Below are 27,691 nucleotides of genomic sequence, written 5' to 3'. Positions count from 1 at the left end.
CTTTAGCTCTCTGTAATCTTCATTTTTCCCCTTTCCCCACTTTTTGGTTTATTCCTGTTGTTCATGTTAGAGACTTTCCTTACATGTCAGCTTATCCCTGGTTCCAGCTGATGTTTAGATCAGTAAAAGGCAGTAAAAACTGACAGGAAGCCCCAGCTGTGTGAGTGGCTTGCCATGTGTTAAGTTTCACTTTGCGATAATCTAGCAGGGACCTGGACATTGCACTGGATATGCCCAAGCAGCAGTATGGTTTTTGTTGGGTAGTTTTGCTTCCAAACTAAACAGTAATCTTCATTTGGGTCGGGGGTGGTTCAGCATCACAGCTGGCATTCTGGAAGCTGAGGAATGGAGGTAGAGGAAAGGGAGCTGAGATTTTACTAATCAGAGCACAGAATTCTAATTATTTTCCATTTTCAGCGATACTCTTTACTTCCATGTCTGACAGTGCCTGATACCTGGAGTGGTTTGTCATTCCACGGATATCACTTCTATTCTTCTGTAGAGTGGAGGAGGAAGAGTCGCCTGGCCTGCAGGATAGAGAAAAAGATCAAATGTTCCCTTAAAACTTTCAGCCACTCCTCCTGTTTTCAACCCCATCTTCTATGGTTGCCTTCACAAGGAACTGCTACCTCCAATTCCACAGAATTTCTGGAGAATATGTAGCAGGAGTGGACTTACTTCTTAGGATCAACTTCTCAATCCATTTTCTTACCCAGAGACTGGAGTTGTAGCTTTGTCTTGGCTAAAAGCATCTTTTGACATTCCTTTCCCCAAAATATCAATTTTTCTCCTTTGCTATTTATTTCTTACCTGCTGTCTTAGACCTTATAGATTTAGACCTTTAGATTTTTTCTGATTTTTTTTTTTTTTTTTAGTGAAATCACTGATGATTTAGTAGAACTTCATGAGGAAGGGGTGAGGCAAAGATAACGGTCTGTAAGTGGTCAGTAGACCAACAAAGTTATTTCTGAAATATTTGTAGGTGCATATGAAAAAAAATATATCATTTTTCTGTGTGTATTAAAAATACTCAAAGGCTTCTGTAGCTTTTGGGCTCCAGTATTCTTCTCCAAACACTATCTTTCTGTTTGTAAAGAAAATGAAAGTGATAAACATAATCAAGAGCAGATGTGGGGGTAACTGGAATGCTTATAGATAAATAGAAATTGAGGTCTGGAGGGTGCGTGCGTGTGTATGTGTGTGTTTCAGGGATTCTCAACAGGAGGAAGGAGAATGAGGGGCAGAGTTAGGGACATTGACTTCTGTGATGCAGTCACTAATTCAAGGAGCCTTTGTGTAGGAGAAGCCTGTTGGTGGACCATTCATCCCGCTTCCAAGCAGAGGTCTGAGGGAGAAAAGGTTCGAATTGGTGATGACCTCATCCTCGTCAGTGTGTCCTCTGAAAGATACCTTGTAAGTACCTCCTAACACAAGCATCTTTCATTTCCAGACTTGTTTCTTTTAGGAATGGATGGCCAGGGAAAACAGAACCACATCAGATTGGGTAGGATAAGATTAGCTTTACACAGTATACTTGAGACATGATGAGATTGTCTCTCCTGCCATATTATCATGGGGCCTGGAATGTAACTTTACTTTTTTTTTTTTTTTTTTTTTAGATTAAAGCACTGTTCCCAGCTTAAATGCCCCCAGGCACTTCCTAAAAAGCCAACAATTGACACAGTAGTTACCTTTAATAGTAGTGTTAGTTGTTCAGTCTTCCAACTCTTTGTGACCCCATGGAATGTAGCCTTCCAGGCTTCTCTGTCCATGGAATTTTCCAGGCAAGCATACTGGAATGGATAGCCACTCCCTTCTCCAGGGGATCTTCCTGACCCAGGGGTCAAACCCGGATCTCCTGCATCGCAGGCAGATTCTTTACCATCTGAGCCACCAGGGACTCAGTTTATCACTTTGGTTAGCTCTTGTCTAATTAGGAACAAGCCAGAAAGTGTTGGATATAAAACCATAACTGGAGGGAGAAAGAGAATTGGACGTGTTTCAGAGTGTGGGATGTCACAGTGGTTGGAAGAGGCAGGTGAAATTTTGCCCCTGGTAGTGGTACTTGCATACCATACAAGATGTCAAGCAACACTGACATCAGGCCCTTAAGGGATGGGGGCAATTCCTTACAGATCAGAGAAATGTCAGAGATAAGTTTTTAAGCTTCCCAGCACCAGTTCTGCCAGCAGATTTTACTTTGCCTAGACCAAAGGCTGGATTAATTTTTCCCATTTGTAAGTCCCCTTCTCCTGCCAAGGATAGATGTTTTGTAACTTCCTGTTGAATTTGAGATCCAGCTGAGGGGATGAAGTCAGCATGTCTGCCACCTCTGTAGCTGAATACTTCCTCTTCCCTGAATAAAGTGTCCCACTTTGAAACTGCTTCGAGATGGGGTGGAGCAATCTCCCACAGCCTAGGTAGAAAAAGCCTGATGAGAGTAAGGCTGTTTAATTCAATCCTTGAAATTCTAGGTGAGCTGCTTCTGTCAGGCCTGGCCTGGTGATTTAAAGGATGTCTCATTTCTGTTTCTGCTGCAGCATCTCTCAATATCAAATGGTAACATACAAGTGGATGCCTCCTTTATGCAGACACTCTGGAATGTACATCCTACGTGCTCAGGAAGTAGCATTGAAGAAGGTGTGCTTCTCTCTGTGTGTTCACCTCTCAGCCTGCCTGTTTGTCTTATGCTGTGTATATTGACGTATTTTGCGACTTTCCAGTTCTGGCACGGGTGCCTCAGTACCCACTTAGTATGATTTTTGGTTCACCTGAATTCCTTTCTCTCATGTTAATATGGGTTATTTCCTGTCCTGATTTCTGATTTCATGAGCACTTCTGACATGATTTTACAATTCTTTCAATGTACCATTGTTTTGGCACTGTGTGCGTTCAGGACCTTGGAGACATACCTTTCTTCTTCCACTGACTTTTCAGTTTTATTTATGGTTATAAGTATACAGACCTTAGCAGGTTCAATTTTAGAAGACATTATTTGCCAAGAAGGTGATATTTTTTATATTTCTCCCCAATGCATCTCTCTCTACAGGTGGGAGGAGGACTTTCTCTATAATAAAAGGATGTTTGGCCATTTGTTTTTACTTATATTTATGGAAGGCCATTTAAAAATAACAAATGGCATTTTCTCCATATTTTATTTTTCCCTTAGAAGTAAGATCATCAAAGTTTGTTCAGCACATTCTATTTTTTGAGCTAGGCAAAGTCAATAGCACCTTTCAAGTTATATAATAAATATACTGGCCTTATTTTACTCATGGGTAATATCACTGCTGAGCAGGATAATCAGATGCCAGTGACCTAAGGGTTATCACATCACATTCTAGCACTTAATAGCAAGATCAGAATTTTTTAAAAAATACTCATATCACAGGTTCTAACCCTGTTTTAAATCTTGAGTCTGTGAAACCTCTTTCTATTAGATGATGTTGGAAAATGGAAAATCGAGAGTTGTCAAGGTGATACCCCAGTTTCAGGAGGCATCACAGATAACTTGAAAAATGAGAAACAGCAAATTTTTAACTCTTTTAGCAGCTGAAGGATGGCTTTTCAAAGGCAGGATGTGTTCAGCTCTCTTCTTTCACACCAGAATTCACCCACTGCTCTAAATATTTTGTCAGTCATTCCCTTTCTCTCAGGAACCAAGGAATCCCAGGTTAAAATATTCCCTGAGGAAGTTTTGACCGAATCTTCTCCACATTAATTTTGTTCTTTTCCACTATAGGGATAATATTAATGCTCAGTCCCACAAGAGGGTTTGTGGAGATTAATTAATTGCGAATCATTTCACAACAATGCTTTTAAAAGTATTGAGTGCCCTTGTGGTAGAGCTTGGGCAGCTGATCACTTGCGCTATCTGACTCTGTGCAAAATGCTCTCTCAGCATCTGCTGGTGAGAAACCCAGTTCAACCCTTGAGAAAAGGAGTGATCCTCCTCGTGACCCTTCTCTCCTGATTATTGCCCTGGTATATTTCAATTAAGAAATGTTGTAATGCGCCAGCATTTGGCAGCCTCCTCTGTGCCATAGAATATTGATTGGAGAAGCCGGGGGACTGTAAATGATGGGCTGCAAATGAAGCATGGCTGCGCCATTGTAAAATGATAGATCATTTAATCAAGAATGTGATCATGGAAGGGGTTAACTTTCTAAATAAGTTGGCTGTTAACAGTGCCCCCACAGTATATCATGAATTATTTTAATGCAAAAAGTATACAATTGTAAATATTTGTACAGTAAAAGAGAGGAAGATGAGAAAATAACTTCTAAACATTTGAGGAAAGCTTAAGAAGAACTTGCCTTACCTAGACAGATGGAGAAAATGAACTAGGGAATATCAAGACTATCCCTGTATAAGATGTATTGAGAACACCCTTTTCTCCTCTGGCATGACTTCTCCTTCTTACTGTTATAATCCAACACTTAAAATAGTTTCACAGGCCCTAGAGTGATCTAATTATGTGATTTTCTCAAAATCCTGATACAGACATTGAACATACTAAGTCCATATGTCTCCTGAGAACAGACTAGTTGGGAGAAATTTTTGTTTCAAAGGGATGACAAATTCCACTTCTTCATGTAAAGTAAAGTTCATACTGGGACCCTTCTCCTGCTACCATGTTTTTTAAATGGAGACTTGCCGTTTATTTGAAGACTATTTGGCCATCATGTCCTTGAAGGTCATTGTTTCCTATCCATCTCTGAACTCCATGGCTATTGAGATTCCTTTCCTTATTGTGAAAGCTAAGGGCTAGGTGATAGCTGCCTCTCTGCTTGGCCACTCAGGGATTCTGGAATGTCATTCTGCCTTCTCTTGGTGTTAGAATAGCATTCAGGTTTGATCTGTGTATATTTAACATGTTCGAAAACTAGCTACTCCTAAGAAAGCTCAGAATAAGCTTGCTTCTCCTTTCCCAGTATCATCTTACTTTCTCATGACTGCAATTTGGTTTGAAACTTACCACAAAATACACACATCAACATTGTAAGAGCTTATCCAGGAACTTGGTGTTGGGTTTATTTATGTCCTCAACAGTTGGAAAATCTTGATCTTCCTAAGAGTAGCAAGTCAAATTTCCTTTTGGTTGTGTGTGTATGTGTATTTTTTAATGCATTATTTTATTGAGGCATAGTTGATATACATTATATTAGTTACAGGTGACCTTTTGGCTTTTAATGACATGAATTGACATTGTTTTCACCTTCCCTTTGGATACTGGGCTTGTTCATCTCTGAAACCCTGTTTAACTTTCAGTGTTAGAATTGGTTTGACTTTCTTGTTGATTTTCTACCTGAGGCCTGAACTCGTGGAATCTGTCATTTCCCAAATGCTTCTCTCTTTGTGTTTTCTAGAATAACTGACTCAGATATGTTCTCATTATTCAGCTTCCTGTCAGCTCATGGTAGAGTATAATTCTGTTACAGGATACCTGCTTGGTGGCCATGTAGTACGTCTTTTCCATGGACATGATGAGTGTTTGACGATACCATCTACAGACCAGAATGATTCCCAGCACAGGTAAGCCAATAGCTTCCTCCTCCTCTTGTTGTCTGTCTCCGGTGACTCAGACTAAAAATTTTGCATTTGGATATGTCCACCAATGAATTCTGTAAGTGTTGGTTAACTGACAGACTTCTGTCCAGTCGTGAGCTGCAGTTGTAAAATAGGAAAGGGAGTATGTTCAAGTTTGCTCACAGGAATAGCTATACACACATGCTGCTTCTTAGGCAAGCAATTCCATCATGCTTTTCAATCCCATTGTTTTCTTTGGTTACTCTGAAATCTAAGGAGTTTCTGGTAGCTTTAATTGCAGACTGAAGCCCCCATTTTGGTGATGGAAATCAGGGTAATCATTCTAGTGAGTCTGTGCACTTACATAAATTATTCACCAGGTTCTTCAAAGGCAGATCATCTCTATTACTCCCCCTTTTATGTGCTATGAAGGTGGAGTTCAGTGGTTTCATTCTGCTTATCACCAAATAGCATAGGAGAAACCAAATGTCAGTATCCAGACAGAGCTGGATTAGCAGAGGACAGCGCTGAAGGGTGTGTGTAGAGGGAGCTGCTGAGGATGATGCTTTCTCTGGCCCTCTAGTTATCTTCTCAGTGGATGCTTTTCCATAATGCAAAGTCAGGAGATGGAAGATGTTAATCTAGATCTTAACTTCATGCTGAAGCATCCTTTTGTATTCGGTTTATATACAGAGGAACAGAATATACAAACTTGGCCCCTGTAATTGTGAAACCCTGATGTATTTTAAAAACTCAAGTCTCAGATCCAAATTAAACTGAACTTGATATAGCAAAGAATCTGCCTGCAATGCCAGAGACCCCAGTTCAATTCCTGGGTCGAGAAAATCCGCTAAAGAAGCGATAGGCCACCCACTCCAATATTCTTGGCCTTCCCTTGTGACTCAGCTGGTAAAGAATCCGCCTGCAATGCTGGAGACCTGGGTTCGATCCCTGGGTTGGGAAGATCCCCTGGAGAGGGGAAAGGCTACCCATTCCAGTATTCTGGCCTGGAGAATTCCATGGACTGTATAGTCCATGGGGTCACAAAGAGTCAGACACGACTGAGCAACTTTCACTTTTTCACTTGAGACAACAATGAGTCTGATCTCCCAGTTGTCTAATATGTCCTTTGTTTTTGCATGACACCTGTGGGAACCTCATTGATTGCATTTCTTTACTTTGTTAGAAACACAGGTTCACATCTATACATGTTAGAAACTGTCTAACTCAGGCTCCTGCCAAAGGTCACACACTGGATGATTTTAGTTGGGACTCTGAAAACCAGAGATGCTAACTCTCTAGCCAGGGCTCCTTCCTTATTTCATGTCCTAAATGACACTCAGGAGCACTGTGCTTGAGTGTGTTATTGTACATCTTAGGAACTATCCGTTGGCAATGCTGTGCTGTGCTTAGTTGCTTAGTCATGTGTGACTTTTTGCCGACCCCAGGCTCCTCTGTCCATGCAGATTCTCCAGGAAAGAATACTGGAATGGGTTGCCAGGCCTTCCTCTAAGGGATGTTTCCAACCCAGGGATCGAACCCAGGTCTCTTGCATTGCAGGCGAATACTTTACCGTCTGCGCCACCAGGGAAGCCCATCTGTTGGCAGTGTCTATCGTTCTGAGCCTCTCCCTACTCACTCTGTCCTCTGTGTGTCCCTTCGTGGGAACCAGATGTGACCCAGAATGGTGTCTAGGACACATAAAACACAGACCTCTGGCAAGTGCCTGATTAATTCTGGTCCCATGGCTCACAGTTATCTCTGAGTTAGAAAAGAGGCTGAGTTGATGTCCATTGGAATTAAAGATTCCTTATGCTAAATGACGTTATATGATCCTATTCAACTGCCATTTACTTGTCCTTATTTTTAAACTGTAAGATTGTGCAGTAGCCCAAGTGCTGTCTCTGTAATATCTTATTCTGCTGCATTAAGGGGAAGGCTTGCAGAACTGAAATTTTGTGAGTAGGTTGTGCAGAGTTGTCTACATCTAAGATGGAACACATTGGAACTCACTAGTTCTTTCTTTCCATTCCTGTTAATTTCTATTATTTTTTAAGGAAAGAAATTTGGAAAAATTAAAATAACCTGTACATGGACCTTTACCCCACTCCCCCGCCTCCACATGTATGCATGCTTGTGCGTACACACACACACACACACACACACACACACACACACACACACACGTCATTATATTTAGAATGAAATTAGAAGCAGCCCAGGCAGAAACTGTGCTGCTTGGAGAAGCTTGTCATTTTCTGGGCATTCCTGTGGAGTAGTTCAACAAAATCCTGACCCAAAAGAAAGTTTGGACAAGAATTTGAAAGAAGATGCTGGGGAGATGAATTCCCAGAATGGGCCCCAGAGCCAGGCATGAATGCCGTCATTGAGTTAAGAGCAAAGGTAGCTTTCCTTTGACTGAGGATTTCATGTGAGCTAATTTGTATTTTAGAATAAAAGAAATATATAAAAAATCTAGATAAAAAAGAAATAGATTAAAAAAAAATTTGTAAGGAAGCATGAAAGGGTTGAGACTGGGTTGTCAGCAGTGGCTCCTTGTACTGGAACTTGGATCTTTGTAGTCACTGGTCTCTCATTCAACACAGGATGCTTTGGCATTATTTGATGTCTTTGTGAGGTGAACGATAAGCCTCATCATTGTCATGAGTCATCAGATAAACCCCCAGATAAACCCCATCAGATAAACTCCTGGCCAGGATGGCCAGGAGTACCAAAATGTGGAAGAGCACAAAGAAATAGGAAATTGAGAATATTCTAGGAGGTCCCCACAGCCAAGATACCATGCAAGTGATTCCACTGTAATGGGGCTGACTTTCTAGAGGAAATCACTTGTATTCCTTGTAAAACCTGAGAGCAGCCAGGCCCGTGAGAAAGGCTGACTGTCCCAGGGTGCAAAGCCAAAAGGATAATCTAACATTCTGAGCTCTGATCCTTGGCTCTGCTCGGGCTTGTCAAGCACCCTGGGGTAAGTCACTTACTGAAGCCAAGGCTGAGCTGTCAGCCACGCTTTCAGAGCACCTCAGTTCCCCACCCACTCACCTCCTCTCCTGGGGTAATTGTTTTAGAGAGTGGGAACAGGTTGTTTCAACCCCTGTAACCTTGCAAGATTCACTGGAGCAAGCTGCCTCCTTTTCCTAGATGGGAAGAACTAACCTTCTAGAATTCATAGATGTCAGAGGGGGAGAGTCCTCAAGTCATGTGACCTAAGGTGACCTGCTCCACCATCTCTACCTGAGAGACCCTTTTGCTCTCAGTGAGGGTGGAGAAGCATCCGTGAAAATCTCAACTAATTTTCCTGTGGAGCTAGGTCAGTGCAGCCTCATTACTACTCTGGGCCTGGCACAGAGATACCTGGGATGCTAGAGCTTCTTTTTAAATACTTACTACATATTTCCTGATAGTATATGCATTGGCAAAAAGTTTAGAATGTCTTCTATAATCCTAAGAACCAAAGTTAACTATGGTTGATGTAGTGTTTTATTATATTCTTGTGCCATGTAATATAGCTTTCCATGCATGTTTATAAGTGTCCATAGACAAAATTTGGATAAATTAACAGTACACAATATTTTATGCATCCATGAACATCTTTGTACATGTTCATTACTTTGAGTTCAGTTCAGTTCAGTCGCTCAGTCGTGTCCGACTCTTTGCGACCCCATGAATCGCAGCACGCCAGGCCTCCTTGTTCATCACCATCTCCTGGAGTTCACCCAGACTCACGTCCATCAAGCCTGTGATGCCATCCAGCCATCTCATCCTCGGTCGTCCCCTTCTCCTCCTGCCCCTAATCCCTCCCAGGATCAGAGTCTTTTCCAATGAGTCAACTCTTCGCATGAGGTGGCCAGAGTACTGAAGTTTCAGCTTTAGCATCATTCCTTCCAAAGAAATCCCAGGACTGATCTCTTTCAGAATGGACTGGTTGGATCTCCTTGCAGTCCAAGGGACTGTCAAGAGTCTTCTCCAACACCACAGTTCAAAAGCATCAATTCTCCGGCACTCAGCCTTCTTCACAGTCCAACTCTCACATCCATACATGACCACAGGAAAAACCATAGCCTTGACTAGACGGACCTTAGTCGGCAAAGTAATGTCTCCGCTTTTGAATATGCTATCTAGGTTGGTCATAACTTTTCTTCCAAGGAGTAAGCGTCTTTTAATTTCATGGCTGCAGTCATCATCTGCAGTGATTTTGGAGCCCCCCAAAATAAAATCAGACAATGTTTCCACTGTTTCCCCATCTATTTCCCACGGAGTGATGGGACCAGATGCCATGATCTTTGTTTTCTGAATGTTGAGCTTTAAGCCAACTTTTTCGCTCTCCTCTTTCACTCTCATCAGGAGGCTTTTTAGTTCCTCTTCACTTTCTGCTGTAAGGGTGGTGTCATCTGCATATCTGAGGTGATTGACATTTCTTCTGGCAATCTTGATTCCAGCTTGTGTTTCTTCCAGCCCAGCGTTTCTCATGATGTACTCTGCACTACTGTGGGCAGGAATCCTTCAGAAGAAATGGAGTAGCCATCATGGTCAACAGAAGAGTCTGAAATGCAGTACTTGGATGCAATCTCAAAAACGACAGAATGATCTCTGTTTGTCTCCAAGGCAAACCATTCAATATCACAGTTATCCAAGTCTATGCCCCAACCAATGATGCTGAAGAAGCTGAAGTTGAATGGTTTTATGAAGACCTACAAGACCTTTTAGAACTAACACCCAAAAAAGATGTCCTTTTCATTATAGGGGACTGGAATGCAAAAGTAGGAAGTCAAGAAACACCTGGAGTGACAGGCAAATTTGGCCTTGGAATGCGGAATAAAGCAGGGCAAAGGCTAACAGAGTTTTGCCAAGCAAATGCACTGGTCATAGCAAACACCCTCTTCCAACAACACAAGAGAAGACTCTACACATGGACATCACCAGATGGTCAACACCAAAATCAGATTGATTATATTCTTTGCAGCCAAAGATGGAGAAGCTCTATACAGTCAACAAAAACAAGACCAGGAGCTGACTGTGGCTCAGATCATGAACTCCTTATTACCAAATTCAGACTGAAATTGAAGAAAGTAGGGAAAACTGCTAGACCATTCAGGTATGACCTAAATCAAATGCCTTATGATTATACAGTGGAAGTGAGAAATAGATTTAAGGGCCTAGATCTGATAGATAGAGTGCCTGATGAACTATGGAATGAGGTTCGTGACATTGTACAGGAGACAGGGATCAAGACCAATCCCCATGGAAAAAAAATGCAAAAAAGCAAATGCCTGTCTGGGGAGGCCTTACAAATAGCTGTGAAAAGAAGAGACGTGAAGAACAGGAGAAAAGGAAAGATATAAGCATCTGAATGCAGAGTTCCAGAGAAGAGCAAGAAGAGATAAGAAACCCTTCTTCAGCGATGAATGCAAAGAAATAGAGGAAAAGAACAGAATGGGGAAGACTAGAGATCTCTTCAAGAAAATTAGAGATACCAAGGGAACATTTCATGCAAAGATGGGCTCGATAAAGGACAGAAATGGTCTGGACCTAACAGAAGCAGAAGATCTTAAGAAGAGGTGGCAAGAATACACAGAAGAACTGTACAAAAAAGATCCTCACAACCCAGATAATCATGATGATGTGATCACTAATCTAGAGCCAGACATCCTGGAATGTGAAGTCAAGTGGGCCTTAGAAAGCATCACTACGAACAAAGCTAGTGGAAATGATGGAATTCCAGTTGAGCTGTTTCAGATCCTGAAAGATGATGCTGTGAAAGTGCTGCACTCAATATGTCAGCAAATTTGGAAAACTCAGCAGTGGCCACAGAACTGGAAAAGGTCACTTTTCATTCCAGTTCCAAAGAAGGGCAATGCCAAAGAATGCTAAACTACCGCACAATTGCACTCATCTCACATGCTAGTAAAGTAATGCTCAAAATCCTCCAGACCAGGCTTCAGAAATACATGAACTGTGAACTTCCTGATGTTCAAGCTGGTTTTAGAAAAGGCAGAGGAACCAGAGATCAAATTGCCAACATCTGCTGGATCATGGAAAAAGCAAGAGAGTTCCAGAAAAACATCTATTTCTGCTTTATTGACTATGCCAAAGCCTTTGACTGTGTGGATCACAATAAACTGTGGAAAATTCTGAAAGAGATGGGAATACCAGACCACCTGACCTGCCTCTTGAGAAATCTGTATGCAGGTCAGGAATCAACAGTTAGAACTGGACATGGAACAACAGACTGGTTCCAAATAGGAAAAGGAGTACGTCAAGGCTGTATATGGTCACCCTGCTTATTTAACTTCTATGCAGAGTACATTACTTTAAGGAAACCACATTAAATGCTCACAACCATTCCTTGATGTAAATACCCTATTAGGTTCATTTTACAGACAAGGAAGCTGATGCACAGAGATTTGAAAGAACTTCGCAATTTCATAAAACTAATAGCTTCAAATTCAGGTCTATTTGACACCCAAAATTAATATTTGTAACCAACTCATAATTATATTACTTCCTGGGAGAAAGAAATAATTACTGCACTTTTCCTCTTCCCCTCTGTTAATTAACTGTTGTCTCAAGACGTAGGTCAAGATTCTCCTGGGGTTTGAGTAATTCAGTAGTGATACGTTCAAATCTTCTACAGTAGAGGCATCTTTTTAAATTAGTGAAATTAAATGAAGTTAAATGATCAATCTTGATCTAAAGTCACAAGATTCTCAGAAAGTATCTGGATTCAGTATGCCCGGAAATCAGGGACCGCTATTCATGAGACATGCCTTTAAACGAAGATAGTTCATTTAATTTCTCATAATCTGATATGGATAAGTTGGCCCCTGTTGTACAGATTTTTAAAAATAGACTTTGCTAATCATCAGATAGACAAACCCATTTTTACAAAAAGGCTGACCTGTGCTCTTCAAACCTGGCAAAGGCATGAAAAACAAGAAAATACTAAGAAACTCTAAGAGACCAAAAGAAACAGGGAAAACATAACAACTAAATGCAATGTGACACCCAGGATGGTACTCTGGAACAGGAAACAAAATTAATAGAAAAACTGGGTAAAATCGAAATAAAGTCTTGAGTTAAATTAGCAATGATGAGCCAATGTTGGTTTCTTAGTTCTGACAACTCTACTTCCTATTGTAAGATGATAGCTATAAAGGAACCTGAGTGAGACTTTACAGACGCTTTCTGGACTATCTTTGCAACATTTTTATAAATCTACAATTATTCCAAAATAAAAATTTTAGTTAAAAACACTTTAAAAGATGATTGTTAATGCAGGAAAGGGAACAACAGTATAGTAATAAAACCCTGAACACCCCAGTAGCTGAGCATAAAGCTTTGTCCCCAGCTTCCTAGAACAATGGAAATGAGTTCACCCTGTACTGCATGTGTTTTACAAGTACAGATACATTTTCTAAAGATATGAAACTGCATCAGGGAGCTGAACGTGAACGGAACGGAGCATTCAGTACTTGATCTGATGATATGTGACTGGACTGTTTTGACTCCTGATGTAGAAATGGAGACAGTCCTTTCACTGTACACATGACAGTCCATGAGTGTCCATGACATGTATGTGGTGAGCATTTCCTTCCCCTTTAGTTACCTTTTTTCCCTTTTAAGAGAGAATAGGAAATTGTGTCTTTCTTTGAGGTTTGTTTCTCATTTTGCTTACTATGAGTCCTGAGAAATACAGCGTGTTCTGAGCAGCCTCTGCAGGGAGCTATCCCCTGCCCAGTGCTGATCAACATCACGGGCGGAGGCTCTAATCTCCACCTCTTTTCACAGGAGGATATACTATGAAGCTGGGGGAGCTGGCACGAGAGCCAGATCGCTATGGAGAGTGGAACCCCTTCGGATAAGGTAATGGAGCTTCAGGGTTGCATTCTTTTCAAGATCGGTTCCCCCCCCCCCCCCACCAAGGACAACCTATTGTCTTAAATGTTACATTTGTTCTACATTAGCTGGCAAACTCTCAGAAATTACTTGGCAGAGGTAAATTCTGAAATTTCTGTGACTTTGGTTTTGTTTTTAAACCACAGTGCACACACATGTGCGCGTGTGCCCGCATGCACACACATGATTTCCAAGTCTTCTGCTTTGACTCTGAAGTTAGCAGGCTCTATTGCTTGATCCAAGCCCCCAGCTCCTGCTACCCTTGCAGTGGCTGTGTTATAAAAGGCAAGCATAGACAAGTCCACTGAAAGCCATGGAAGCTCTTCTCCCATTTATTTTCTTAAATAGGTTCTCTGGAACCCAGGTGAGTCTTCCTCCTCCTCCCGGTAGCCTTGTTGGCTCCAAAGCAAAGTTAGCTTTAATTGACAGAGTGGTGGCTGTGATGGCATGAGATAGGGAAGACTAAAACATCACTGGACATGTAGGTCTGAAGAAAACCGTATTTACCAGAACTTGTCAGAAACAACTGGATGGAAGGAACAGGACACCCAGACTTTGGAGACAGGTACTTGAGTAAAACATGGCATCTCTACTGCAGGGCAGTTCAGTTAAGCTCTGGACCTTTCTTTTGCTGAGCAGGATCACAAGTTAGGCTAAAGCTAAACTGCTCGGGGTAAGAGCAGAGGGTCAGTGTGGCCATTTTTTGTTTTCTTTCTCTGCCTTTTCCTCTAGCTCTCTGTTCCATATCTCCCTGAACACATGTTCAAAATAAAATCTCTAGTGGGTGGGGGTGTATATGCCTCCAAGGGGTCCTCAAGATAATCCATTGGCGATCAGGAGAAAATATTAGAATTTCTCTTACACACAAATACAGGTACATTCAAATTTTTTTTAATTGAGGAACTCTAGAAGAGGCTGACTGAAAGAGTATGGTGTCCTAAGGAGTACCCACTTGTTAGCTGGCTTGTGGCATTTATATTCTCTTTCAAGCCTGTTGAAGTTTTTATAGCAACATACTCTGTTTTTCTCAGGATATTACGGGTTGGTTCTTGTTTAATGAACTTTATTAAAAATAAGTATGTATATATAGTTCCAGTTATGGTTCTTTATTTCCCCAGAGTCTTAAACATGAAGAATTTAAGGCTTCTATTAATGTAATTTGATTCTTTGGTACTCCAAAGAATTAGATCAAGGGGAGAGTCATTTTAAAAATTGATACATGTATTTCTGAAACATTTTGTTCTAACTGAAAATATAATTAGATACAGATTATTCTGTGAATAATTTCTGCCCTAGCACTTACCATGACTTTTATTGAATGCCAGCCTTTTGATGTAGGACCATATGGTTCTACAACCCATTCAGCATGGACTCTCACTTATCTCAATCATCTTATTCTGCTTTACTTTTTCCCATGAAATTTAACATCTTGTAACATTCCACAATATTTACTTATTTATGTTTGTTTGTTTATTATTTGTCTCTCCCTGGTGAGTATAAATAGCATAAATATTCTTATTTCTCTTGAAGAGAGGATTCTTTTCATTATTAAAGTAGGATTGACATACAGTATTAGTTTTATGTGTACAGTATAATGATTTGACATTTGTTTACATTGCAAAATGACTATTGAAGTAAGTTTAGTTATTATATGTCACCATTACAGAATTGCAATTTTTCTAGCAAAAGAGCTCTTAAGACTTACTTTCTTAGCAACTTTCAAATTGTGATGATAGTCAATAATATATATATATTACTATTACTATATATAGTATATATATATTATTGACTATATATATGATAAAATATGTATATTACTACCATGCTGTACCTTACATACATCCCCATGACTTATTTATTTTATAACTAGAAGTTTGTACCTCTTGATTCCCTTTAACCGTTTCTCCCACCTCCCCAGCCTCCCTTCTCTCTGACAACCACCAGTCTGTTCTCTGTTTCTGTGAATTTTGTGTTGTTTTGTTTGCTCGTTTGCTTTGTTTTTCAGATGCCACATATGAGTGAGAGTATATGGCGTCTGTCTTACTGTCTGATTTACCTCACTTAGATAGTACCCTCAAGATCCGTCCATGTTATCACAAATGGCACGGTTTCATTCTTTTTTATGACAATACTATTCCATTGTGTATGCATATAAGCCACATTTTCTTTTTTAATGATGAACACTTAGGTTGCTCCCATGTCTTGGCTATTATGAATAATGCTGCAATGAATGTAGGGGTGCGTATGTCTTTTCAAATTAGTGGAGGTAGTAAAATACTTGAGTGGAGACCATGCATTTGGAAATGCCTCACTTTCCCAGAAACAAGTTTCTCTTCAAAAGCGGGCTTCTCATTTTTTGTGTATGATTTTTGGCATCAAGACGTTTCAGTGAAATGAAGGAAAAATTGGAAGCTTGGAACTTCCAGTTACATTAAACCACGGACCTGCCCAGAGGGCCATGTTCCTTGTTGGTGATCTTAAAGGTTAGAAGAGAGTTCACAGGAGAATGCCATGCTGAGTTGTAGACACTTGATCTTAGCCAGAAGACTGAGAAGTGATGAGCTGTAGGCAGATACACAATCCTGGAGCAAGCCAGGAGTCAGGGGATGTACTGTTGAAGGGTACTGAGTCAGACCATATGTAAAAATGCACAGGGTAAATATTGAAAAAGACCTATTTTTTGTGTAAATTCAATTTCTTCTCTCTTTCATCTGTCCAGCTGGAGTGGCAGTAACATCAGATGGGGACAGGCTTTCCGCCTCCGGCATCTCACCACAGGCCACTACCTGGCCTTGACAGAAGACCAGGGCCTTATCCTGCAAGACCGGGGAAAGTCAGACACCAAGTCCACAGCCTTCTCTTTTCGAGCATCCAAGGTGAGGTGGATTTTGACTTTATTCTCAAAGTGAAAGCTCTGAAACCTCCAGGTAGAACTACGACTGCAAAGAAAATAGGCTGGAACAAAATGGAATTGGAAATTAGACCAGTGATAAATACTTTGTTCTTTTATCTTTTAAATTGAATTCGTAGAGGAATGTGTACCCTGGATGAAGACTGAAGTCTTAAGAGAGAAAGGCTTGAATGGAAAGTGGAAAGCCCTAAAAAACAAAAGGATCTGGTGGATTCATGTCAATGTATGGCAAAACCAATACAGTATTGTAAAGTAAAATAAAGTAAAAATAAAAATTTTAAAAAAAAAAAAAGGATCACGGGAATGGACAGTGTTGCTCTGGGGCTACTGGAAAATGTTATTGTTGCTTAATATGTTCTGAATTGTTTTTAATACTTTTAAGTCCTCCCCTGGTGGCTCAGGTGGTAAAGCGTCTGCCTGCAATGCAGGAGACCTGGGTTCAATCCCTGGGTCAGAAAGATCCCCTGGAGAAGGAAATGGCACCCCACTCCAGTACTCTTGCCTGGAGAACCCCATGGACAGAGGAGCCTGGTGGGCTACAGTCCATGGGGTTGCAAAGAGTCAGACACGACTGAGCAACTTCCCTTTCACTTAAGTCTTATTGCTTCGCTCCCATACAGCAAAGATAACGTGGAGGCATGAGTTCCAGTGTTATGTTTATTTAAATCAAAGAAGTAATTTCTCTCAGAGAGATGCAGAGGAGGCTTAATTCTGGACATGGCATCGTCTTGCAGTTATGCATATTATACAGAATTACTAGTTCTTTTCCTCGTCATGTGTTTTCTGCAGATCTCTTAGCTCCACTGTGCCTCGCCTGCCTCTGCAAAGAGCACATTCTGTGGTAGCTAGGTTAACCCCAAACACGTAGATTTGCCATTTGATGTGCAGAGAGAGAAATGGTTTCTTTTAACGTCTGTCTTTAACAGTCAGCCAAGTTTTGAGTCTGTGTCACTCAGAGTCTGATCTAGCTGGATGGCCAGAATCACACGCTGAGCCAGCTCCCGATGGACAGGTTGGTGCTCTGTCACTTTAGGAGTGTTCTGGAAAGAGCGCCCAAGCATGAGACAGGCTCTGCACAGTGTGTCCATAGTTACAGCAGCCCACACTTTCTAAGAGGCGCAGCATCTCCGTCGGGAGCTTCGTCTCCAGCTTCACTCTTCTTTGCTCCTTTCCAGACACAGATCTTGACTTGTGTTCTCAACACGATTTCCATAAAGGGTTATTGATGATTCCATTCGTGTAGGACTTGGTGTCAGGCTGACAGCTGAATTTCCATGGGGACATCTCTGTTTCATAATGAATCAGAAGAGGCCAGTTTTTCAGCACCACCTTCCTTGAAGCAGGGGGTCAGACTCCTTTTCCCCTCTCTTACGGCCCTAAAGTATTTGAGGCAGAGAATCTCTTTGGCTTAGAGGTTTTTCTGCCCTAGTTACCCTCTATCAGAGTTAGGCTTTCCTGCACCCATCGTTCAAAGATGAAGAAATGAGAGCTTCCTGGGACTTCCCTGGTAGTACAGTGGTTAAGACTCCGAGCTTCCAGCACAAAGGCAAGGGTTTGATGCCTGATCAGGGGAAAAGATCCCACATGCTGTGTAGTGTGGCCAAAAAAACAAAAAAAGAAATGAGAGTTTCCTGCCCTAAATTTCTTTCAAGCATCTCTTCTCTCTGCTTCTCTTCTAATGGTGCGTTAGCTTCTTGACTCCATTTGGGTTCTCAGAACACATCTCCATTTATGTTACCGTCACTTTTATTTTTTTAAGATTCCCCACACAAGAAGGATTTTAAATTCAAGTTTATGACCATGGAGTAAAACATTTTTACCTCCAGGAAATGAGTTACCCAGAGTCGCTCAGTCGTGTCCGACTCTTTGCGACCCATGGACTGTAGCCCACCAGGCCCCTCTGTCCATGGGATTCTCCAGGCAAGAATACTGGAGTGGGTTGCCATTTCCATGAGTTAGGGCACTGCAATTGGCTAAAAGGAGCAGCGAAACAAAACAACAGGAAAGTTCTAACAGCAGAGAGGAGTCTTCCCATTCTTCCCTGAGAGACAACTCGGATGTGGGATGTGGAGGGAGGGCAGGCAGGGGAAGCCAGAGAGAGGCAGAAGATAAGAAGTGACTCATCGTGGCCGATGACCAAGGAAATGCCTAAGAATGCCAGCTTGGCTTGTTCCCTCTTCGAGCATTCCATCCCGGTCTTCTCAGCCCTGGATAAACCCCAACTTGGAGACCTTTACCATTGCAGAAAGAGGCTTCTCTTGTGATAGCAGAAAAGTCGGGTGGCCTTCCAGGCAGCTGGCAGGATCCTGTTCCAAAGGGACTCTTCCCTTCCATTCCTTTCTTGGCTCAGCCTCACGGAGCATGGCTCGGCACTGTGCTGCGGCCTCTGTGGGAAGCCAGAAAGGCTCAGAGCACCACAGAGAGTCTCCATAACACTCCTTTCACTTGGCACCACTTCCGGCCTGTGAGCACATTTTACCCTCAAAAGGCTTGTTGCTTATCTCCCCCCCGTTCCCATGCACAGGGAGGCCAGCAGCGGATGGCTGAAAGCCGTCGTGGTACCAGGGGGCTGCCCACATGGCAGGGCTGGACAGAAAGCCGCCCGTGAGTCACACTGTCCAGCGCACTTGGCAGCGCACCTGCATCTCATGGGTGTCACAGTGTCAGAGGTTTAAATAACTCTCAGTGCAGTGGTATTCAGCCCAGTTACCTTTATTTTAATTTGAAAGAAACTGAAATTAAAATGTCCTAGTCTCCATGTCTGATCAAGATAAGGCTGCTTCCCCAGGAGATCCGGGATTCCTTGGGATATTGTGTGGGCAGGGCTTTGGGCATCTTAGCTGCGAAGCTGCATAGGAAGGAAGAACATGTGGGAGCCCATAGTTCTGTCCTCAGCAATCTGAAGAGCTCCTGGGGAAGAACTCTAGAGGTGCCTTCATTTCTCTGGGCCTCCAGACTCCTCCTCAGTAAATGTCTTTTTAAATTTTATTTTATTTTTGGCTGCACTGGGTCATCACAGCTATGTGCTGGCTTTCTCCAGTTGCCATGAGCAGAGGGATCCTCTCTAGTTGCCCTGCAGGAGCTTCTCTTGTTGAGGAGCATGGGCTCGAGGGCTTCACTAGTTGCAGTGCACTACGTAGTTGGCCCACATGTGAAATCTTCCCGGACCGGGAATCGAACCTGTGTCCCCTACGTTGGCAGGTGGATTCTTATCTACCTGACCACCAGGGGAGTCCCAGTAAATGTCTTTTTATCATGCTTGCCGCAGGCCCTCTGCCTTAAATACACTCTCCACTTGTTTCCCCTCACTTGGGAATAGTGATGTTCCCCAACAGAGGGATTAGTTGGCTCCGGTTTTCAGCAGCAGGAAGGTGCTGCGTTGTCTTCCTAGCTCTCGGCTGTACCAGGTGTTAGGTGATGGAGCAGACGGCAGAAAGTTGTGTGAGACAGTGGACCAGGTTCTGAAAGGTGGCACAGGGGTTGAGGAGACTCACTGTGAAGGCTGAGAGGAAGAGAGAGTATGTTCTTTGTGCCTCTGTGAACGAGATTAAGTGGGGGATTATTTGATTATCTGATCTTCTCTGTATGCTGGAGAATCTGAAAAACAAGAGAAGAGACTCCTGGAAGGAGTGCCGTTTAGGTGCCTACATTTCTAGGAGGACACTGGGGGCGCTGGGCTGTGAGTCACTGGCAGTGATGAGCTTCCAACCCCATGTTTCCTGTCAAGTTGTGTTAGCCCATGACAGCTATGACTACATGATCGGGGGCCTGGGGACAGCTGCAGGTGTGTGTTCACATCCTCAGCAAGATGCCCTTACGAGGAGGATGGCAGGTATCCATGTGACTCTTGTACCCACAGGACAGGACAGGGACATGACTGAGCCTTACTGGGAGGGGTCAAGGTTAAGCATCAGCTGCAGTGTCGCTTTGTTCAAATGGAATCAAACCGTGGTCTCTGAGCCAACTGTGTGACTGAGCGGAACAGGATCTTGGTCAGAGCTTGCATCCCTCTCCTTCACCAGGAGATCCAAATCAAAGTGGAGGTCTGGGAGGTGTTGGAGGCTCTGAATTACAGCCTTGCACCTGTCCCCTCAATCTGGAAGGAGTAGGGTGTCAGATAGAGCATGGCTTCCAAGTCATCTAGATCTGGCCTTGACTCCCGTCTACCCTCTGTGGAACCTTGAACACAATTGTTATTCTAGTTGCACCTCATTTGAAGTCTGTCATGCAAGATGCTCCAAGAGCCAACCCCTGGGGACTTCCCTGGCAGTCCCGTGGTTAAGACTTCACTTTCCAGTGCAGAGGGTACCGGGTCGATCTTTAGACAGGGAGCTAAGATCTCACATGCCTCCAAGCCAAAAACCCAAAACATTAAACAGAAACAATATTGTAACAAATTCAGTGAAGACTTTAAGAGCCAACCCCTGCCTACCCTTCCGTAATATCTCTGGCTACCAGCTCAAGTTTGCCTTGAGCTCTAACATACTAAGTACATACTATGTTTGAACATGGTATCTTTTCTCACAGCTAAACCTGTAGCTAGAATACATTTTTAACCCTTCATGTACCATAATCAGCAAACTCCTCCTCATTCTTCAGATAAGTGTCAAGTGCCCCTCATGGGAAGAAGGCCTTTCCCCACTCCTCCAGTGGGGCCCTTTTCGTGACTCCATTATAGCCATCACTCACTGGACCGAGAGCCCCTAAGTGACAAGGAGCACACATCCTTCCACCTGCCTTTTCTGCACCTCTGCACCCCACACAGTGTGGAGCATGTAGTAAGTTTGAATTTCACTCGCTGAAAGGTTACATAAGTGTGGTCATACAGCGAAATCCTTTCCACTTTAACCTCCATCCTCTTCACAGAATTTTAGAGCCATTGTGTAATCATTTTCAATCACAGCACAACCCCACAAACATTCAAGGAGAGAGATTCATTAATTTGAACATCGAAGTCAAATTTCTGTGAACTTGATTTCGCATCATTTTCCCATGGTCTTGACATTGCAAGGCCATTCCCCAAGGATTGTTTGGTAATGCAATTTAATATTTACTCTGGCGCAGCAATGCTGTCTATTTAGATGTTGTGTCTCCGTGTCAGTTTATAACACTCACTTCCTTTCAGGGAAGGATGAATTAGTAACGTTAAAGCAAGCCTTATTATATGAAGCCATTCACTTTTTAGCTATTTTTTTAATGACTCTACCATAAGTCTGGAATGATTGAGATAGAATCTCAAATTTTGCTTCTTTTATTACAAAAAGCCAGACAGCTATCACTGTTCTCAATTAGAGGAAATTTTTTCTCAGTGGGTAAAAGCAATTCAATTCAGTCAACATTTGTCAAATGTTGCCTGCTATATCCTGAGATCTGTGTTCTTGGCCAAAAATGATGTTCCCTTTAAAAACTGCCCACCGCTGTCTCTGCTGTGTGCAGAAAGCATGCTTGTAGACCGGATCGTCTTCTACTCTTTAACCTCAACGGTCCCGCCGGAAACAAGAGGGCAGCCGGGTTCACAGCATATCCCTCTGTGAAATCATGGGCGCTGACGTAGTGCTGTTTGCGCCTGTCCCCTTGCTTGCTCTGCAAGTTCTCAGTTGGGGAAAGAGAGGGTATGGAGGGAAGGGGAAAGAGCAAAACATGAACCTTGAGATTCAGTCGTCCCCAGACCCCACCACCTCCTGCAGTTTCCGTTTTTATTTTTTAAGTATTTATTTTTGGCTGTGCTGGGTCTTCGTTGCCGCGCATGGGCTTCCCATTGTGGTGGCTTCTCTTCTTGCAGAGGACAGGCTCTAGGCATGTGGAATTCAGTAGCTGCCGCTCCTGGGCTCTAGAGCACAGACTCAGTAGTGGGGCACACGGGCTTAGTTGGTCCGTGGTATGTGGGATCTTCCCAGACCAGGGATCAAACTCATGCACCCTGCATTGGCAGGCAGATTCTTAACCACTGCACTGCCAGGGAAGTCCCTGCAGTTTCATTTTAAATAAAATCTACAAAGCATTTCAAAAATTTAAACTGATAATTTCCCAAGTCTTAATTGTTTCAAGTGGGCCAGACAGAGAGGTAGTCAAGAAGAGCCTTGAGCTTTGGAGTAGAAGAAACCTGGGTTTGAATCCTGGCTCTGCCTTTGCTGTTTAGCCTTCCTGTCCCTGATTGTAAAAGCAAAACAAACAAACAAAAAACAGGAGTGAAGAAGTGTGTCTTGAAGGACTCTTGTGAGACCAGGAAGATGACCTGCGAGACCGTTTCCTTATCCGTGAGATGTCAGGAGTGCTGCTTACCTGAAGGTGATTGTGTAGAGAGGGACTGACGAGAAAGATGGAGGAAAGAGCCCAGCACAGTGACCTGCGCAGGACATGCACCTTCCCTGATGAGACAGGCAAGCCCGCTCCCCTAGCATGCTGGAAACAGCGGAGGGCTGTCCTTGGCCTCCCACCAGCAGAGGCTCTGCAGCCAGCCTTGGGGCCAGTCAGGCTCCTAGCAGCGTCCTGCAGTGTGCAATTTTTTAAAGGCCATTCTAAGACCTCCCACTCGAAATCAGAAGTTCAAAGGGGGACTGTATTGGTGGGAAAGTGAGTCTAAAGGTAATTTCTGAAAGTTAATTCTGGGAGTTTTAGGAAGCAGTGATCTAGCCAGCACTGTATTGGTGGCTGACCCCAGCATCCATGAATGAGGCCCATCTTCCCATGTTTCCTTTTCCTCTGAATCTTTTTTGGTTGCTTCCTGTCTATGGAAAGCTACTTTCTTGTCCTCTGTGGACATAGGTGGCTTAAATATGTCAAGTTCAACAAATTCCTATCTAAGTAATAAGCATGAATTAGGACCTACTCTGTTACAAATATCATGCTCGATTTTTATTACCATAGCAAAAACTGGTCTGTCTCTGTGTATTCATTTCTTTTCAACCCAGCATTCACCTTGTGGCTGGAACAATTGTTCTAAGATACAACCCTTGTGTTTTCCCTGCTTAAAATTCTCAGTGGATTCCCATTACCTGCAATAGCTTTTCCCAAGAGGTGTTCCAAACAATGATTTATGAAAAAGATTTAAAATGCTTATGTTAAACAGTTGAATAGGTTGTTTTGGTTCCTTTTGTTCTTCTTTTTGTTTTTTTTAACTGTAAGACTCATAACAATCTAGTTTATATTATCCTAAGATTCCCTTTCCCTCCTGAAAGAAAATACGGTCCTGTCGGAAGTCCTCTTTTCCCACAGAAAGTCTGTGAACAGCGTGAGTTTGAGAAGCATGCACCTGTAGGATAAAGTCAGTCCTTGTTGTTCAGGTCTTTTCTGGACTTCATCACTCTTCCTGCCACACTACTCCTGTCTTACTACAATGTTGTCCCTTTCCATATTCCTCATGTCTCCTCTTTCCCCTAGCCATGCTCACATCAAGCAGCAATTGGTATGAAAGCCTCCTGAAGTCCCCAGGCACGGTGGATTTTTCTCTCTTCCAAATTCCAGTTGCACCTTCAGTATGAACTCTATCACTTTATTGCCATTAGTGGTTTGTGTGTGTGACTCCTAAAGCTTAGACGTTAGAACCCAGAGTTATTTTTCATAAAAGAATAACATATAGTTTCAACTTCTTTGTCACAGCATCCTAATACCTAAAACATTAATAGAATCAATGCTTAACTGTGCTGATGGTTACCATTCAACAAATTATGTTCAAATGACCAACAGGCTTTGGATTTACACTTGGTTTTGCATTCCCTTTCATTACTTACAAGCTATAGGGCTTTGAACAAATTGCTCCAACTCTGCAAGCCTCAGTTTTATCATCTATAAAGTAGGAGAAATAAAAATAGCAGGTCCAGTGAAAGGTTTAGAGAAAATGTTTTTAAAAATGTCATGAGTAATACATATCACTGTGTAGGCCCTTGGTAAATTCATGATGGTATTGTCATTATAAAGTACTTGGCAAAAATGCTTTGCTCAAAGTAGGCATTAAATACTTGTTCCAGTTACCTTTCTTGTCCCAGAAATTTTAAATCAATCTGGAGAGCAGCAACTTATCATCTAAACTAAATACATGTTTTTGTGACAATTATTATGTGGTCACAACCATTTCCTTATAAACTCTCAGTGGGGACAAGGGATGATGATGATTATTCCTCTTCAAAACATCGTTAGGGCCAAGTAACCTGTTCCTTCTTAGAATCCATTCATCATCTAAGATATGAAAGATTGAGGCATATACACAGATAAATTGATGCCCACTGACCAATAAAACAAAAACAAATTATTTGCAGCCTAGCAGAGCTTAGTATGAAATGTAAAGACCAACAAACCTCAGTCTTGCCCTTGGAGGATTTCCAACCAGGCAGGAGACAGGAAGTCTACCAGCAAAAGATTCCTATCACAGAAGATGGTAAAGAGCCTTGAGAGAGAGTAAGGGAGGTGCCATGAAATCAGAGGACATGCACAGTTGGATCTGGGAAAGGCTGATGGATAAGATGTAAAAATGCACAGACGAAGTAGAGGCCTTCCAAGCAAGGAGTGTAATGTCAGTAGAGGCCCTGAGGGAGGGAATACTTGGTATGGCACACAAACATAGTCCAGTTTGGTTAAAGCATGTGGCATATAAGAACTTTAGAGGTGAGAATTGTATTCTGTAGGAATTGGGGAGTTACTGAAGGGAGTGATCAAAAGACCCCTATCATGTGGGAAGGTTCCCATAGGAAGATTCCGTAGAGGAAGGTTCCAGCCATAGAGTAAATACATCTGGGCCACATTCAAATGAAAACAGAGGGTAGAGCATTAGTTCATGACTTGAGTCAGAAGCTCACCCACCTGTGATCAGCCAAGTCCAGCTTCTCTGTCTCAGGATGCTCTCATTTCTTTAAGCTGTGTCATTGTTGTGTAGTTTTGGGTAGAGTTGGCTTCAGTGTTGGGTTGTTTGTATGTTTTGGTTTTCATTTTTGTTGCTCCTATTTTTCTTTAAATTAGAAGCAGTCCTAACAATGCTGGCCATAAAACTTTGGGAGTTGATGCTGTTTTGCAAAAGCAAAGACACAGAGAGACAGTCCATTCTATTATCAATAATGATCCATTTATTTTAGAGACTCTAAAAAGACAAATCTTAGTATTTATTTTATTTTGGCAAAGTCATATTTAAATTAATGAAAAGTGATAAAACAAGTGAAATGATCATAGTCACTCATCATTGGGGAATATGTGCTATTTTAACTATGAGCTCTTGGTAATCACCGTAATTATTCATATTTAATAGTTGTAGTGAATAATATTTTTACTTTGCTGCATTGTCTTTGGTTAGGGAATAAGCTTGAGATGAAACCTTTGACATATTTTAATTACATCTATTGGTTGACTGTCTGTACAGCTATGGATTTTTTTAAATGAAAATGAAGTATCCATTATTTTATAGAATAAATGCATTCTTGACCACTTGCCTGTGGATAAATCCTTAAATATTGAATTCTGTTTTCCCATCGACTATGTTATAAAATCAGAAATATTTTCCTTTGAAAATGTTCATTTTGAGAAGTGTCAATTTGAACAATCCAACCAGTGCTTCAACATATGCTTAAAATAAGAAGGTTCTTACAGTGTATTACTATTGCTCAAAATGATCCTATAAATGTGTGCAAAATAACTAATTTTGCTTTTTTGAGTGTTTGAAGGAAAAAAAGAAGAGCCAAAATGAAAAAATATACATTTGAAAGAAAAATGACTCAGTTGTATACATATATATATATATTGTATATGTTCCTTCAACATATGTTTGTTAAATAATTGATAGGTGCTGGATTCTCTGCATTGTTGTTCCATTGCTAAGTCATGTCTGACTCTTTGTGACCCCATGGACTGCAGCTATGCATTAGGAATCCAAAACTAACAATCATCTGGCTCAAACCCTTCATTCTCATAGCCTGGCAAAAGGAAACATCATATAAACAAGCATATTTACATTATGGTTTGTTAAGTACTCGATAGAGGGATGAGACTCTGCTGGAGAAATACAGCAGGAGAGACTAACTCTGCCTTCACAAAGAAGGTGACACCTGAGCAGGGTATTGAAGGGTGAGTAGGAGTCTGGGGCCATGGGAAGAGCATAGTCTCTGGAATCAGACTTCCTGGTTTAACTTTTCCTCTTTCACTACTTCTTGAGTGACTGTGGACAAGCTGTTTGTTTCTCTGTTCCTTCATTTTCTCTCTGTAAAACTGGAATATTTGTAGCTACATCAGAGGCCATTATGGAGTGCTGGCACATGTAACAAACTCAGAGCACTGCCTCGCACATGGAAAGAGCTCGATGCCTATGTTCCTGTCGTTCCATCATTAAGAATGAGAGTAAGGTTGGCACAAGCAGAGGAAACAGCATGCAGCATTTTTATTCCATGAAAAGTTTTAAATGTGCCTGCTGCTAAGTCGCTTTGGTTGTATCCAACTCTGTGCCTAGCTAATGGCTTTTACAAATGAGCAATTTAATTCAAGATGTAGAGAAGAAACAGAAATAGGATAGGGCCGTTCAGAGGGCCTAATTAATGAGGAGGGGGACAGAGTTACCAAACTAGTTCTTGACTCACTGTGACAGGCACCTTAGGTTTTGCCCTAGATTTCTCCATAGGGAAATGGTCAACAATCGTTTATTCTATGAAACAATGGATACTTGATGCACAAAGGGAGGATACACACCTGGTACACAGAAATTCCCTCTTCCATACTAGCAATGAGTTTTGTGAAACAGTGGCAATTGAAGAATGAAATCCACTGACTGCAACATACAACTGAGGAGGCCATAGGGAACTACTGTCGGGCTTCCCTGGTGGGTCAGTGGCTAAGACTCCATGCTCCCAATGCAGGAGGCCCCGGGTTTAATCCCTAGTCAGAGAACTAGATCCCATGTGCCCCAATGAAGATCAAAGATCCCACATGTGGAACTAAGACCCAGCACAGCCAAATAAATATCTAAAAAAAAAAAACAAAACTAAAAATATAAAAGAAACTAATCCAACAATTACTGCGTTAGACTTAAGGCACAGTAGCCCCCTACCTGCTGCAAGAGTCTGTTTCCTCTGCTGATTTCTACAAAAGATATTTATATGATTTTGACAGATATATTTAAAGCCCCAAATGAAGGCTTTTATATAAGATAACTATTAAAATTATAGAAGGTACAACTTGCTGAAAATAAGTTATTTGGCTATTAAGGGTGAGTTATTAAGGTATCTAAGTCAGGATGAGGAACAGTAAAAAAAAAAAAAAAAACACATAATGGGGAATTATATAAAACCAGAACCAAAGACAGACCCTATAGGCTGCCTCCATTTCCCATGGATATAAATAATCACTACAGTAGCCAAAACATGA

The 27,691-nt window shown here is 41.9% G+C and overlaps 1 protein-coding gene across 1 annotated transcript in view; it reads left to right on the top strand.

The window, feature by feature from the left end:
• RYR3 (ryanodine receptor 3) overlaps positions 1-27,691 on the top strand; it is a 573,341-nt gene that overhangs the window by 257,542 nt on the left and 288,108 nt on the right. The window contains exons 6-10 of the mRNA XM_052647070.1: positions 1,301-1,413; positions 2,541-2,640; positions 5,442-5,535; positions 13,336-13,410; positions 16,163-16,319. Coding sequence (XP_052503030.1) covers positions 1,301-1,413; positions 2,541-2,640; positions 5,442-5,535; positions 13,336-13,410; positions 16,163-16,319 — 539 coding nt within the window. The remainder of the gene's footprint in view (positions 1-1,300; positions 1,414-2,540; positions 2,641-5,441; positions 5,536-13,335; positions 13,411-16,162; positions 16,320-27,691) is intronic.

This window comes from Budorcas taxicolor, chromosome 10 (genome assembly GCF_023091745.1).
Source record: "Budorcas taxicolor isolate Tak-1 chromosome 10, Takin1.1, whole genome shotgun sequence".
In the NCBI taxonomy this organism is placed as follows: Eukaryota; Metazoa; Chordata; class Mammalia; order Artiodactyla; family Bovidae; genus Budorcas; species Budorcas taxicolor.
This window is presented reverse-complemented; position numbering and strand designations above follow the sequence as displayed.